Source organism: Colossoma macropomum, unplaced genomic scaffold, assembly GCF_904425465.1.
Source record: "Colossoma macropomum unplaced genomic scaffold, Colossoma_macropomum, whole genome shotgun sequence".
Taxonomy (NCBI): Eukaryota; Metazoa; Chordata; class Actinopteri; order Characiformes; family Serrasalmidae; genus Colossoma; species Colossoma macropomum.
In genome coordinates this window covers 24,019,352-24,036,611 of record NW_023494794.1, presented here as the reverse complement: position 1 = coordinate 24,036,611, position 17,260 = coordinate 24,019,352, and the positions used below count along the sequence as shown (strand labels likewise).

The 17,260-nt window shown below is 38.7% G+C and overlaps 1 protein-coding gene across 1 annotated transcript in view; it reads right to left on the bottom strand.

Annotated features, from left to right (window-relative positions):
- Positions 1–17,260, bottom strand: part of brinp1 (bone morphogenetic protein/retinoic acid inducible neural-specific 1) — a 155,684-nt gene that overhangs the window by 52,286 nt on the left and 86,138 nt on the right. Inside the window, exon 4 of the mRNA XM_036580661.1 lies at positions 11,412–11,517. Within this exon, the coding sequence (XP_036436554.1) occupies positions 11,412–11,517 (106 nt within the window). The remainder of the gene's footprint in view (positions 1–11,411; positions 11,518–17,260) is intronic.

Genomic DNA, 17,260 nt, shown 5'->3' with positions numbered 1-17,260 from the left:
TACCAAGCTGTTTTTTTTTCTGACATGTCGTATTCAGCTTTTCTAACCAGCAGGCCTGGTACTAGTCACGATGAAGTAATGCGATGGGGAATTGGCAGCAGCATTTTGGACTGAAGGTCAACATGTACTGGCTCTGCTCCAGAGTTCAATCAGAACTTCATCTGCTTCTGCAGTCTGATAGACGCAATCTGGCCGCTGAACACTGAGGCACCCACTGTATCAGACACTTTCTCACAGTAACATTACGAGTATACTCTTTAAAAATGTGGCTCTTAATGTGTTCCTTAGCAAAAGGAATGGTACCGTTTCATACTTACATGGTTCTTTACGTGATGGAATGGTTCTCCAGATTAATGGAGAGTGTGTTGTGTATAGTTCAATGAAGAACCTTTTTGAAAATGCTTCTGTATAGCATCAAAAAGGGTTCTGCTACTGTTACAATACGCAGAGTACTGAAGTAACCATGCTTAACCATGTAATCGTGACAGCCCTAATCATTATAAAGCAAAATAACAGTAAAATATGTAATGAGGGGCTTATTATCCCACCTGCGTCCCACATACATGATGACAAAGATGATTTTATTGTGAATGGAAATGAAACAGCATGCCAATGTCACGCTGTGCTGGGTATCTCGAGGGAATGTCATGCCACTTTGTCTCACAGTTCTTGCAAAGAAAACATTTCAAGAAGACGTCAAAGGACTGCAAGATGAAAGTGCCATTATGGGTTATATTACCAAAAGGAAAAAGGCTGACGTCCTCTATGTTGGGTTCATCCTCACAGAATTTGTCTGTGCTTATTATTCAGTGTAAAGTCAAACAGCCAGGTGTTGAATCAAAATATAGTATCTCCAGACCATGGTGCTACTTTAACCCCTTAAATGGCCAGAAGTTTTATTACACACTTCTATAACCTAAGAATAGCTCAACCAGTTTGCATTGAAGTCCCTGTAGTTACTGAGTAATAAGCTTCAGTATGTAATAAGCCTGGCTTTTTCAAGGTTAAGCATGAAAAGGGATGCAGGTGTATACAGGTGACAATATAAACCAGTCTTGAGCTGATAATTGATTGTAAATGTAATAATTGAAATAATTTTCTGTTCAATTTTAAATGCCAATTTTTGGTATGATTATTGATATTACTTTTTGCTTCACCTTTATATAACCATCCCCTTTGTAGAATCACTGTAATCAGTTAGAAATCATCTTTGCCATTGTGTAAGCCGAATTACACACAAACCCCACTATTTACCAAAACAGCCCAGCACAACACAATGAACACACACAATTCACACCAGCAAACAACGAAAACAGCAGCAACAATAACAACACAAATAGATTTTTTTTTTTCTTGGGGGAGTGGGGTGGGAGTGGCACTACAGAGCAACACTACTTCGCACACCCTGCCCCTAAAATCCACCTCCCAATAGAAAGCACCCTGTAAATGATGATGTAGTATATGCACATGCATCGTAGACTTCAAACTATGAATCACCATGGTAAGTTCACTGTGCTATGGTTTAATAATAGTAGACATCATTCAAGTTTTTGTTTTTTTGGGGTTTGTCTAGAAATATTTCCATAAACAACCCTATTTTTAAACAGAGTTAATTATTATTCAATGTCAAGCACATTAGCAAACGTAAAGATCGTGTTTATAGGAATTATAGCAGCAGTCCAATAATCTGGGCTTCACGATATAGACATACAGGTAACATATCATCATCATCATCACGTACAGTTCTATGCAAAGTTTTGAAAAAGCCAGGTCAAATTAAGTAATATTATTTTACTATTTTCCAAGTGAAAATGTGTTAGGGTTCAAACTAAAATGAGGCATTTCCATGCTAATTTTAGTGCACAATTTCTTTTATTTGCCCAGCTGGGAAATAAATAACACCTAAATGATAAAATGTGGCATTATTTTTGCACAGGCCATGTTTTATGTTTTGGGTTTTATTTTAGAATTTAGCAAATAAACAGTGAGTGTGTTTACATGCACGCAATAATCTGATCGTAATCAATCTGCAGTTACCTGCTTATTCAAATGGTTACGTAAACACCAGACTCTGATCTAGAAATCCAAACAAGAAATCTGAGAAAGAGAGCCGGATTTTAGCTCAGTAATCAGATTTCTCAGCGCATGTGAATTCGGATTATTCTGATTTCTTTGGGGCTTCTCAGTCTGTGAATGCACGAGAACTACAAGTAATCCGATGCAAAATGACGCGCATGCGTGGAGTAGCGTTTAGAGTAAACGTTACCATGACAGCGATCATCACGTGAGGTCCAGTCCGCGTGAGATGAGTTTCCAGTTGGCGCGCTTGTGTTTTAATTGCTTTAAAATGAGGTCAGATTCAGGAAAACGTGCTTCACATGTGCTTATAAAGGAGCGAGAGGAAGACGTCGTGTTCTGAGCCTCATAAGCTGGACGTCCGTCCCACCGCCGCCTTTTAAAGATCAGAGCATGAACTTCGTCTCCTCTGCAGACCAGTTTCTGCTCCGCCATGTTGAACGGTATAAACGTTCGCCATGACGCGACGCACATGCGTAGAACATGCTTACACATTCCAATTGGGATGTAATCGGATTCAGGTATTTACATGGCTATTATTCTTCTATTTAATGGATTATTTAGAGGTTTACTCACCTCGTTCAATCGGATAGAAATTGTATTCCGAATGGCCTCAATCGGGCTAGACTATTCCGATTGAGGTGTTTACATGGACGTGTTCTATTCCGATTGAGCTATTAGTCGGATTATTAACGGATTTCAGGCTGCATGTAAATGTGGCTACTGAAACCAAACACGAAATGAAGGAATCTTATCGATGATGTATGTTCATATTTTCAGGTAAAGTGGCGCAATGTTAAAAAAAGGATTTTTTTTTTTTGTTTGTTTTACATTATGTTAACATCACACCGTCTTCTGTGAGTTTATTGGCTGGTTGCAAAGTAGAAATGTGATTACCTTCTGACTCATGTAGACCTGGAGTTTCACATTATTTGATTACTCAAGTGCATGTAAATGCATTGATTGAATTACTGACAAAATCTGATTTTCTGCAGTTATCAGATTATTAAGTGCATTTAAATGCACTTAGTAATAGTGCATTAAAATGTGCAGAGGTTCCCTGTAGAGGATGTGTTATCTTGCCAAAACTTTTGCATAGGACTGTGTCTCCATTTCTAGTTTCCTACATCATTTGATCATAGCAGTTTTCCATTCTACTGTGTGCAAATTTCATAATAGAAATGATCCAGAATTACTTGGAAAAAAAAAAAAAGTCTATATTAACTTGCATTAAAAGTTTTTTGGTTAATTTTGGTTTATTATTATTTATTTTGGAGAGTGGTGATGGCTCGATCACCTTAGTGATGTCACGAGGCTCACTGCACAATCAGAGATTGTCTAGAAGGCTCGTTTGCATATTGCACACACGTTTCAATATCCATTAAAAAGTGATATACTGTGCAGCCACTGTACACTCACGCTGCTGACAGCTGAAAGCTCTTACACAATAGATTCTCCCTGTGATTGATAGGCGAGTCTATAAAAGCTAAGCTTTCCACACCTGTGAGTTTTTCAGCTCGCCCCAATTCCTCTCACTAACTGAGCCCACGCCGCACTCTCCGTACGAAATCATCCCACTAACCATGTCGAAAATACTTTTTGGGGAATTATCAGGCAGACCGGCTCGTTATCCTGAGATGGGACGCCACTCTGAGGCTGCCGAGCTAATAATTACCTTCTCTTCCCTTTAGCTCTTCAGAGAGATTCCTATTCACACAAGTGCTCCTTCATGAGATTGAGCAATAAAAATCACCACCATTCGGATGAGTTCTATTTTCTCCGCTTCATGAAATTCTTAAAAATAAAGGTGCTAGAAAAAGCGTTCTTCTGGAGTGACACCAAAAAACTCTTCTGGTTCTTTAAAGAACCTTTCAAAGGATGCTTCCCTGCAGAACCATTGTTGTAACATTTTGAAAGTTTTTGGAACCTCCAAAAAAGTTTACAGTTCTGGGAAGAACCCTTAGTTTGACACAGAACCTTTATACTCTTAAAAAAAGGATCAACAAAGCCGTTCTTTGAGTGATGCCTTGGTTCCGCAAAAAAAACCTTCCAACGGATGCATTCCTAAAGAAACATTTTGTAAATGAGGTTTGTGAGTGTAAAGAACCTTCTGAAAGTTTTAAGAGACTTCAAATAAAGTTACAGTTCTGGGTAAGTTTCTACTATAGAACCTTTACACTCTTACAAAAGGTGCCACACTGTTCTTGAAGCGATACCATAGAAGAACCACTGCTGGCTCCCTAAAGAACCACTATGTAAATGAGGTGTGTGAGTGTGAAGAACCTTTTGAAAGTTTTAAGAGACTCCAAATAAAGTTACAGCTCTGTGAAAAAATCTGATATAGAACCTTTACACTCCTAAAAAAGGTGCCACACTGTTCTTTCAGTGATGCCATAGAGGAACCACTGTTGGCTGACTAAAAACCATGTTTGAAACAAAGAGTTGTGATTGTGAGAAACCTGTTAAAGAGTTAAAGAACATTTGCATAATGTACCTTCTATATCAACGCCGAACCTTTGCATTACTTGTAATATCCTGAAATCTTTAAAAGGTTCTTTGCACTCACACATCACATTTTCATAAATGGTCCTCTAAAGAATTACAAGATTTTACAGAAGCAAACATGGTTCTTCTATGCCAATGCTCAAAGAACCTTTACTTGTAAGAGTATATATTATGTGAAGGTTCTTTGCACCTGAAAATGAGTTTTCACACTGAAAAATCTCTCAAACATTGTTCTTAAGGGAACCAAAGTGTTTGTTTACTTTCAAAAGGGACAAAATATTTGGGTTCATTAAGAAATGTTCAATGCATGGTTCTTTAGAGACCCAGTTTTGAGTTGTGTGAGAGAGTATAAGCTTAATTAAAGTTTAAAGTACCTCCACATAATATAAAGGTTCTAAGAAGAACCCTTAAACTGGTAAAGAAGCTGCATATTGTGTAAAAGTTTTCAAACGTAGTTCTTTAGGAATCCAAAGAATCTTCTTCTTCACTCAGAGAACTATTTGTGGCAGCTTTTTTTCAATAATGCTGAACTACACATCAAACCCGAGAACCATTAGGGAACCTTCATTTTTACAGAGTGGATTGCTTTTCTTACTCCCTTCTCTTCTTATTCTCTCCTCTTCTTTTTTTCGCTCTGCCATTCGTGCAGCAAAACGAAGAGAAAGAACTTGCAGGCAATTTTATTAATGGCAACAGTAATCCCGTTCAAAGTGACCTTTCCTAATTTGTTAATAAATACAGACGGAGTAGTCTGGTGACTAATGGGAGGTGACGGAAGCCTTGCTTTTTTCCCTCCGATCACTCCATTAAATCACGTTCTGTGTCGATGAGACATGCGCTGAGGCTCTGACACTTCATTTCGGCTCGCGCACAATGCGCCGGCTTGCGAAAACAAAACACGCGTGAAGCTGACTAGCCGCAAAATGTCATGTAGTCTATTTTTTAAATGGCAGGCTCGCGTGTTATTTCTCTCTCGTGCCTTTGTGTCTTCCTTTCCCTGCGAACAAAGAGCGCATTTCCTTACAACTTACAACCACAGCTATGTCTCCTGTTACACGCTAAACAGCGACCTGTCAGGAGCCGCTGCACCGCCAGCCTATCTGAGGTAGGACTCTATTCCTGGGTTTGGCCCCAGAGGCGCACCAGTGAATATGAACATGGCCAGAATACATCAGGGGAAAGAAGTGAGGGTCATACAGTCAGCAGAAATGATGCTAAACTGACAACTGAGTAGACCCCCTGACATCTACTTGACTAACAGTAACCCACCCTTACAGTCAGAACGAGGCTAAAATGCGGATAAGAACAATATGGCTAGCAAAAGCACAGCACTCCAGCTATTTGAGGGTTTTTTGTTTGTTTGTTTTATGTTTTTGTTTTTTTGAGGTTCATGGACAACTGCAGTGGCCAAAATGCACCAGCTTAACAGTACTGATTCAAATAGGTGTCAAGAAGGCTTCTTTGGAGAGATGCCATAGAAGAGCCTCAAACTGAGTGGTTTCGATTGAGTTCGGGCTGATGTCCAACTAGTTACTTGTTACTACACTCTCAGAAATAAAGGTGTGAAACTGTCACTGGGGCAGCACCACTCTTGTCACTGGGGTGGTACCCTCACAGGTAGGTCTCAGTACCTTTATTGAAGTTGTACTGACTCCACACACCCCGTCTCGTCTCCCGGGTTTTTATTTTATTGTTCTGTTTTAATACATTTGGTTATGAAAAGATACAAATATGAACTTTTCACCTGGAAAGACGTATTTAAGGTTCACAATTGGACCTTAAAACCGCTGTTGTACCTTTGACAGTACATGTATGTGCTCATTTAGAGAAAGCAGTCCCTTTTTTCTTTTAACGTCTTTATTTTATTAATGCTGCCAAGAATAAGCTCTTGTCAACAACGCAGAGCTTAGTACTTTCTATTACTTTCTAATATTCCAAAGCCCAGCGTTAACATTAGCAGCCTTAAAAATTTTAAATATTATGGTATTCAAACCGCTACACTCTTCAAGAGCTTTAAAACTATGAGTTCTATATACACTGTTAGAAGTGAAGGTTCTGTGCAGGTACATGTTTTTCGTTTATCAAGGTACAAACAATGTAAATGTACCTCAAAGGTACAACAGTGGTTTTAAGGTCCAATTGTGCACCTTAAATAAATTTTTCCCAGGTTAAAAGTACATATTTGTACTTTTTCATAGTCTAATGTTTTAAAACAGAACAATAAAATAAAAAGCCTGGAGACGAGACGGGGTGTGTGGAGTCAATACAACTTCATTTCAATGGATTATGGTACAGTTATGTTCCCTGCCTAAAGGTACTGAGATGTACCGTTGAGGTTACCACCCCAGTGACAGTTTAGTACCTTTATTTCTAAGAATGTAGAAGCGCTTCATGCTTAAAAGGCTCTTTGTATGGTGAAATGGTTCTTCAGATTGATGGGAATGTCTTGTATATGGTTCTACATAGCGCCAGCAAGGGTTCTTGTAATGGTTCATGCAAAGAATAATCATGTTGGTGCTATATAGAATCATTTTCTATATAAATAATTCTAAAACGGTTCAATACAGCACGAAAAATCGTTCTTGTACCAATAGCAGAACCCTTTTTGGTGCTATATTGAACATTTTCAAAAAGGTTCTATATAGACTCATATATAACACACTCTCCATCAATCTGAAGAAAAAATTCACCATGAAAAGAACCATTTTAGCATGAAATGGTTCTATACAGAGCTCATGGCTCTAAAAAGACTCATTCCCTTTACTAAAGAACCCTTGAAGAATCATCTTTTTAAGAGTGTACAATACCAATGACTACAAGGAGTCTAAACTCAGCCAAAGTTCATTGTTTCACTGATATAGTCTCTTCGTCAGCCACAACGGTGGCAGCATTTTTATTGGAATGCTTATGAGTTAACAGCGAAAACAGTGAGATTGAAATAATGTCTGTCTTTTGAGTAATCATATTTAACTTCAAGCTACGGGAGAAAACTGATGGAGTGGAAAACAGTGCTGCTGCAGCATCAGTGCAGGAACCCTTCACCTAAAGGAGGAGCTGCTGAGCTGAGGCGCTGATTCAGAGAATAAGAGGATACCTGCCATTTACTTTCAGCTGTGGATTACAGATGGTGCCCTATGCTGTGCTAGATACAAGCTGTGTCCATAAACCTGCCCTTTAGCCATAAAATACAATCTGTGCCTGGTTTGGAGGAGCTCCCTCAGCTGAACTACGCATGTTCTTCTTCAGTAACATTGACGGAATATACTTTGATGGAAATATGATGCACAAAACCGAAAGTGAACTGCTCTGTAAAAATGTCTCATCAGATCAAACTAAAAAAATACTTCATGTAGTAAGAGGCAATAGGCCCTTTTCCAAGAAACGGAAGCGTGTAAACACTATTAATATGTGAAAGATAATCTGTCACAATTTAACCTCATAAAATCATAAAACTAAACACTGTATAATCAGAACTGTTTTTGAATTTGCTGATGTTTTCTCTGTTAACTTTTATCATGATATTGCAGCACTAATAGAGTCAAAAATCTGAATACTGGAGGTCAGGTGACATGCTTTATCGATTTTTGAAATATAAATAAGTTAGCACACCCTCTACAAAGAACACTCATGAGTATGGCATTATTTTTTGCAAGATTTTAGTGCACAATTTCTATTTATTTGCTAAATATAATATATTAGAAAATCTAAAATGTGCCATAACTTCTGCACAGGACACATTTCATGTTTTTATTTTTCCCCAATATGTTTAAAATCAGCAAAAAAGAGCAACTGTGCATTAAAATGTGCAGAATTGTGTTTTCTGTAGAGGTCATTTAACCAAACTTTGGCATACGACTGTATAATCATGTCACCCACCCTTAAAATCCCACACATTTTATTACATGCTTATTATACAACATTTACATGGACTACAATGCAAACTGGCTGAGTTATTCCTCAGATATAGAAGTGTTGAATAAACGTTTGGCATTTCAGAGGTTAATCCAAGTGTCTAGATTCTTCAAATCAAAGCATAAAAAAGCTGTCAATGTCCAAAGTTTTGCTAAAAGTTCCCACATGCTAACAAGGTCCCAAACACTTATTGTGACCTCTTTATTATTCTCATTCTCGTTCTTTCTTTTCCGCTGGTGGCCTTCAAAGTTCAAAGAGCACAAAAAGGATCCGCTCTCATAATTATAGCAACATATGTATAAACAATTTGCATCACTTTTATGTCTTAGACAGGCCAGATGGCTAATCTATATGACCACTGACTAGCGTGAGATGACATGCATTGTCATAGTTTGTTTATAACGTTTTAAAGGAGGCCTAATGACTGTTAGCATCAAAGGCTTCTTCCCACCAGCTGTTCCATAGCTCGGGGAAAACTTTCAGAGAGAATACTGAAAGATAAGAGATGAGGGCCAGATAAAAGATGGATAAAGTTGGCTTGCTAACAGCCCTGTGAATTTGTCTCCTCTCTTCTTCCCCCCCTTTTTTGTACTTCGTCAATGTAAAAAGTGCAGCATGTTTCGAGAAATAGCCAAAACATGTGTCCTCACCAAGAACGTACATGGAGAACATAATGGAGGACATTAGCATCTTTCAATACAACAGCTGCTCCATGTGTGCGCTCCTTACTGACGTAACCTGGAGCGGCGCCACCTCCACAGGTGAAGCGGAATGCTAATTTCAACCTTCATTTCTCTTTAGATAACCCCTTAGCTAGCTGGAGAACAAAGTCCGCAGATGGCTCTGCTTTATCACGGCGGCTAGACAGCGATTTTCTTCTCCGAAGCACCAATGTCAATACAGCAGGTGTGCGTGTGAATAAAATCTTAAATACCTGAAGATCTCAACTGAGCTATGAAGCGAAGAAACTTGAAAGTATATTTGACAGACAAAGTAATTACCCAAATCCATACAGACATAATGATCTCTTCGGGGAAAGAAGGATGAAGTCACGTCTCTGGGAAGCATCTGAATAGTGGGATTTTCACGTTGGTTCTCCAAACCCAAACACCGAGACTTTTCATGCCCGGCTCTGCGGGAGCTGAAAGCAATACAAGAGGAGACTAAAACTGCAGTTGTGTCTGTTTTTTTAGTCCTCTTTTAATCTGACAGACAGCGGCCGTTGGAGTAGATGATACATCTAGCAAGAGCACAATTACTGCACACTTGCCTGATAAATTGGTTTCCTCCCGTGCTGTGTCTCTTTTCTCACTATTGTAGCGCAGTGCTAACTGTCAAATACTTATCTCTGCCTCATGGTGAGGGGCTAGAGCAATTAAATACCCACCCAGCCACTTATTTCACCGAATGTTACTCCTGCATGCTCTTGAATTTCAGGGCAAATTTTGAACTAGCATAAAGTATCAATTGAAAATTTGGATATTCCCACTCATAAAGGTTTAATGGGAAGCTCTTCATTGACCTAGCTTGTAAATCACTCACTTGTGCACTCACATTGACCAGGCTGAACACAAGGGGGTGCTATAAGAAGATTTTGGTGATACAAAGGAGGGGTGCTTCATATCACTGATCTGACTGATCTATCTATCTATCTCGTCATAGCATACCGTCGCTGTCCAATGAGAAACATGTATCTCCATTTTTTTGTGATTATTACTTTTCTGCATCATTTGAGTTCAGCTGATGTTCTTTACATTGTGTGAAAATTTCATGATGATTGAACCAATAGAAATGCTCCAAAATTGCTTAGAATAAAATATTTTTCCATTAACTTACATTGAAAGTAAAGAACATTTTTGCCCTCTCCTGTAAAGTTACTATTTTGGAGATACCTGTTTTTCTTCGGACAGCGACGATATGTGAAATATGAATGAATAGAACTCGACTACAAACAATAATGACTAGCTCTAAACACATTAACCAAGACCTTTCACAAATGTGTGAATGTGATAATATTCATATATAATCGTGGTCCAAACTTATAATGTCAATCAAGTTCAAAATGAAAACTACTTCTTTGGAAAGTAAGAAGGAAACTGATGTAGAGGCATCAACTGTACTGCTTTATATTTGTCTTCAAAGACAAAAAAAGATCATAAGTGCAGGCCTTTAGATGTAAACGTCTTTAAGATAATTCCAAATATACATTCAATTAATTACATGAAAATTTTTACTGTTTTTAGAAAAACAATTTTGAAACATCATAGCATCTGATTTAGGTAGTGGTCTAGCCTTTGCTGCTGGTTTCTAGTTTGGTGTTAGCTTTCTTTTAGTCCTTAATCAATGGTCAGTTTCTCACGACAAAACACAAGAGAATGATCTACAACCCAAATAATATCTGATCAGTGGTGGACCTTTTGTGACCCCTTTCCACTGATGAAATGGGGTCAACGGGGTCTGATCAATTTTACAACAACAGATGGACTGTATGTAGTATTTGAAAGCCTATATAGTGCACTCTTTAAAAAGATGTTTCTTCAAGGGTTCTTTTGTAAAGGCAATGGTTCTACATAGCACCCAAAAGAGTTTTACCATTGTATACAAGCTTGACATCATAACCTTCTTGGTGCTTTGTAGAACAGTTTTCAAAAACTTTTTATATAGAACCATCTACAAAACATTCTCCATCAACCTAAATGGTTCTTTGTGTGTTCATGGTTCTGTATAAAACCACTGTCTTTACTAAAGAACCCTTTGAAGAACCATCTTTTTTTTAAGAATGTGAACCTATAAAGTAGGTGTTTCTGATAAAATAATCAATGTGTATAAAAAGAGTTTTTTAAAAAAAACTAGCAACTCAGACCCAAGCGATAAAACCCATTAGAAGAAGTAAGATGTCTAGATGGACTCCCGCCTACCTTGCAGGTGGAGTTTGCTCTCTGGGCTTTGGAGGAGTACGGAGCTGACAGAGTCCAGGTTGTCGTAGGTGCTGCAGCCGAGAGGGCCGGTTCGCGTCTCCGTCACCTACAGACACACAAACACAACCACATCTGATAAGGACGGACTGTGGGAGGAGCTACAAGTCTTATAGAACATCAGTAGTACTGGAATGTAAATAGACTATGAGGGCAAATCATGTGATTTTCAATAGAGTGAACAGTTTCTAATTTTCATCACCAGCATCAAGTCAGAGCAACGCTGTCTCCAGGTTCCAACCGATGAGTGTCTATATTATATTTAGATAGTCAGTAGTTCAACTCTACGTGATTGTAGCCTCTCGCTCTTGTTCATATAGCTTGTTACGGTGGAGGCTCTTGAGGGGAACTGAAGCTCCACCAAGGTGTCGGTTTTGTTAGTTTGCTGCTTGTTGATTTATTCATAGTTCTTCCACAAGCACTGTCAGCTGTAGTCTGCTAAAGGTGCTAAAGATTTCCCTTTAAAAGTGATCTAAATGTCATTTTAAGTGAAAGAGAGAGCTACAATTTCAGATTATATTGACACAACATGCCTTAGCCTGCACTATTGTTCAAACGATCCAACTAGAAAAATGTAGCATTACAGCATTTAAAAATGAGTGGTGTTAATAATTTTTTACATTAATGAGTTATTAATTAATTAGTTAGATATTAATGTCTTAAAACATGTTAACTTTGATCAATTTATAATTCTAATTCAGCATGTCGTTACTGGTTTTCAACACATTAATGCCTAAATAGACTTACTTACAAGCAAACAATATCACACGTCTAAATATTAGTGTGTAGTGACCAGTGCTAGATTGGGAATAAATCTCAAGCCATGCATTGTAGTTCTTTGTTGTGATGTCATCACCTATCAGCATGAATAAATTTCAGGTGTTTAAGCTAGCTTTGGGCCAAAAGAAATCACCCCCTCAACTGGAAATTCCTTCTTGGAAAGTTGGGAAAGTGTCTTCAACTCTGAGTTCTGCGTCTATACTACACAGATACTATCCATCCATCCATCCATCATCTAAACCGCTTATCCTTCTGGGTCACGGTGGGGTGCTGGAGCCTATCCCAGCTGTCATTGGGCGGAACGCAGGATACACCCTGGACAGGTCGCCAGTCCATCGCAGGGCAACACAGAACGTCCCAGATGCCGCACTGAAACGGCGCGGTATTTAGACAACAGAACAGGGCCCAAATTTTTTCGCGGCAAAATTTTCTTTAAATTGAAAATAATTCATGCCGAAATACTCACTCAAACATTTCGTGCTGCAAACAGATTTCCCAGTTGATCTACCAGGCGTGGAAATTTTGCCTAATCACAGGTCAGAATGCTGTCGAGGGCAAACAAACGTACCGTGCACTTTTATAAATTATATTTATATATATATAATGTTGGCAGAGTGACTGATGTGACCATTTATCTGTCTGGAAACAAGGATGTCTGTATATCTTTCTTACTGTTCTGCTCTGCACAAACTCTGTACGTATGAAAGGCCAGTACGTTCAAGCTGTAGTGCTCACGCTGCCGCGATGCTCACACCATGCAGACGTGAATAAGGCCTAACTGTGAGCAAACTGTACCCAAACTTCTGATGAGCAGAGTGTATAAGTATAAACGGTAGTACGGCGTAGTTTAGATGTGTTTCGTTAGCCGAATTGATGTTGATCCTCATTAATATGAATGATAACTCCGTGTTACTGGCATGTGAAGCCAAAGGAGCCAACCGTTCCTTGTAAATCATGCTGTTCACGTCTGTGCTTTATGATGAAGGTGAACAGAGCCTTCCTTACGACTCTAGAGAGCTTTCAAAACACAAGTTTCTAAGTGCCCGCTTTCACATTCAGCATGACGGGCCCCACTGGCTTCAAAGCAGCCTTTACCTTTTAAGGACCTTTAGAGACTTTATTTCCTCTTAGAAAAAGGTGAAGTGCTAATGGCCTTTTCTTCAAACAGCTTGACTTCTTCACGGAGCTGGAGCTCGAGTTGCTAACCAAACTTTTAGTCAGTGGGTTAATGAGATCATTCAAACGTTATGCTAGTCTCTGTTTAGCATTTACTTTCACGGGGAGGATCCTGACAGAATGACTTTCCGCCGCTTCCTCAATTAAGGGCTGACCATCGCCGTCTCGGAGGATGCCGCTTATAATCGTCTGAAAGGAAAGAGCTAAAAACCTTGACATTTATCAAACCAGATGCTCTTTTTTCTGTACTTTCCCAGAGCAAATTCCTGTCAGACCACAGCAGAACCACCTCGGTTTCATTCTAAAGTAAAGGCGCTCAGCCGTCAGACAAAGTCATCTAATTAAAAACGATTCTCATTATAGTTAATTTACAAAGCCATATCAGGGATCATGGATCGCTGAGCATATTTTTGATAGCTGGGGTGCTTCTCACACCTACACACTCACTCCACCACCACCACCACCACTAATACAAAGCTTATTTGAACTTGCACAAAGAAGATGGTTTGAAGAAATGATACTTATTTCTTTCCTGGAACACTCAAATATTGTATTGTCTAATGGAAACCAGGTTTGTGAGACATTCTTTTTGGATCAAGTAGCAGTTCAATAACTAATCTAACACTTATTTTACAGGCATGTGAAAGGTTTATTGATGTCGCTTGAGGCAAAAAAAAAGATTATTTAGTTCTTTTTATCTAGTTTCTTGGGGATAAACGTCTAGTTGAAGCTATAAAGAAAGTTCTCCAGCCTTCTCTGTTGCTAGCTAGCTCAACATTATAGCACAACACAGGCTACTTAGTGTTAGCAATGAACAGATACAAATAGAAGTGGAAATCTTTAGATCCAAAGGTAAGGAGTGATTGAAAAACTATGTTTGAACTGTTGGAACCACTTGATTAGGATTGGGGAATGCTTCAAATTAATTAATTAATTAGGTCATAAACACCTTAGAATCATTAATAAGCTGCCATAAAATGTGCAACAGAAGTTTGTGAATTAACTTTTAGTTGGCTTGACAATGCCATCCTATGAAATACCAAGGTATTGCTAGGTTATAGCTATGTTATCCCAGGTGGTTGCTAAGGCATTGCTAGGCCATTGTGATGGTATTCCAGGTGGTTGCTAAGGTGTTTGCAGGCCATTGCTGTGTTATCCCAGGTGGTTGCTAAGGTGTTTGCAGGCCATTGCTATGTTATCCCAGGTGGTTGCTAAGGTGTTGCTAGGCCATTGATGTTGTCCCATGTGGTTGCTAAGGTGTTGCTAGGCCATTGCTATGTTATCCCAGGTGGTTGCTAAGGTGTCGCTAGGCCACTGATGGTATACCAAGTGGTTGCTAAGGTATTGCTAGACCATTGCTATGTTGTCCCAGGTGGTTGCTAAGGTATTGCTAGGCCATTGTGATGGTATTCCAGGCAGTTGCTAAGGTGTTTGCAGGTCATTGCTGTGTTATCCCAGGTGGTTGCTAAGGTGTTCGCAGGCCATTGCTATGTTATCCTATGGGGTTGCTAACATTTTTTTAAACCATTGCTCTGTTAGCCCAGGTGGTTGCTAAGGTTTTGCTAGGCCACTTTTATCCCATGTGGCTGCTAAGGTGTTCCCAGGCCCTTGCTAGGCCATTGCTGTGGTATCCCAGGATTCTACTAAAGTATTGCTAGAGTATTGCTCTATTGTCCCAGGTTCCACTCTGTTAATTTTGTCTGGCTAACACGAAGCATGTTACACCAGCTTTGACCACCAGGCGTTTGGCAACAAAACGGATTAACAGATTAAAATGCTAAATGAAAATAAACACTAATGAAAAATTAAAGCGCAATAGCTCTCGAATGAACATTCTGCAAAGCAACAGCAGCTATGAAAGAATGTATTTGTGGACAGAGTATTGACAGGTCAATTTAAGGGTCCCCTGGTCAGTTTTACTGTTTATCCTTTGACTTTCCAGAGTGTGTGGCTATTGTTTTTGCACAAGGCTTAATCTATGCTCCACTGGGCATGGCGTCTATCCTCCCTGCCTCGTCCGGCTTTGTTGTTGATGTTGTTAGCGTTAGCTCCTATCAGGGTCATCTGATTCAAAGTGACACCGAGCTGAAACTGTGGCACACTACTGGCCTGCTCTGCATCGCCCGCGGACAAGCATAAACAGTACAAGGTGTATGTGACAAGTCAACCTGTATCAACATAATACAGTGCAGAATGACCATTTTTTTCTGTCCCCATTATGAGGAGCACCAGAGAACAGAACAGAAAAGAAAGCGAGGAGAGAGACCAGGCTCTGGCTAGACGAGTAGCACAGCCCCTCTATGTGAAAGCCGTCTGTGGATAAAGCCCTTCTGTAATGGGCATAATCCTTTAAATCTGAGGCCTCCAGAGAATGCCGGACACATGGACGCACACACGCAAAGACGGGCACTAAATGGTCAGTCAGATTAAAGGACAGATACAAAAAGAAAATCTGAGTCCTCAGACAAATCAATAGAGATTTTAGGTGATTAAGATTTTGCCCAGCCACAAACCTCAAAAGACTATTTCAACTCAGATAACCTGAAAAAGCAGTTTACTATTCACAAAAGCCATGTTAAACAAGTCTAGTTAAGCCAGAGTGACCAATAACTAATATAAAATGATTACAATCCTACAATCTGACTGGCCAAGCCAATATATACTTATAGATCATATCTTTTATATCTTTTATATACTAGATAAGTAGATACTTTATACTTTGTAGTTATGATATAGTATGTAATAATAGATATGTAGTTATATTCTAATAAATGGTGGAAGGAGGAAAAAACTTACTTTGCTTTTAATGTAAGTCAGTGGAAGCTGAATTCTTTCCAAATCATTTTGGGCCGTTTCTTTTAGTACATTCATCATGAAATGTACACACAATGCAAAGGACAACAGGCATTTTCAATTGATGTCAAAAACTGAAAATAGAGAAAAAAAACGTTTTTTGCAGCTTATTTTTAGTTTCAGTTTTAGTACTATGGTAAAAGTTTTATTGAGACATAATAAAAGTAATAATATATCCAAATAAAGTGTTGCTGACAAAGCTTGCTGGTTTCTATCCAACCCAGAAGCAGGTGCCAGATAAAACCTATTAAAAATGTATTGATGATGTTTTTTTTCAATGATGGTAAAAATCTGTAAAATTACAGGCATTACATTTCTTGAAATTCTGCCTTTTACTGTAATTCAACAGTGTCACTAGTTCCAGTAGTTACTGTGACACACATTATTTTACCATTATAATGTAAGTAACAACTATACAAATAAATTAATTCATTAATAAATTTAGGTGATCATTTGTTTTTGTGAATTTACGTTCTGTTTCTGTATTTTTTTTAAATGGACGTGATATAAAAAAATATTTTACAGTACTTCGACAATGAAAATACTTTTCTGCTTTTTTGTACTATTTTGGTTTAATGTGCAGTGATTTTAGCTTGTATTTTGACTCCTTAGTAACCTCATAATTCAAGAACATGTACACACGGTAACCATGTTGGAAATGTTCCTAATATGGACATGATGCCAACTACAGAACGATGTAACAACATAACTTCAGAGGTCTATGCTGATGTAGTCTATGCCTTAAGTTCTTGACTAGATGTCATTTATCTACAGTCTCCATTCACATTAAATAAGAATACCATTAAAGACCAAAGGAAATTTAGGCTCTAATTGAGTTTTAATGGCTTCTTTTTTTACTCTCCATTCAGAAAGTCCTGTCACTGGGAAAGTGTCAGTCCGGCGCTCTTGGCAAGTGACAGGCTGTCAGAGTTAGTCGGAGGAGAACATGTGTGATGTGAAGGGGGTAAAGTGTGATCAACATG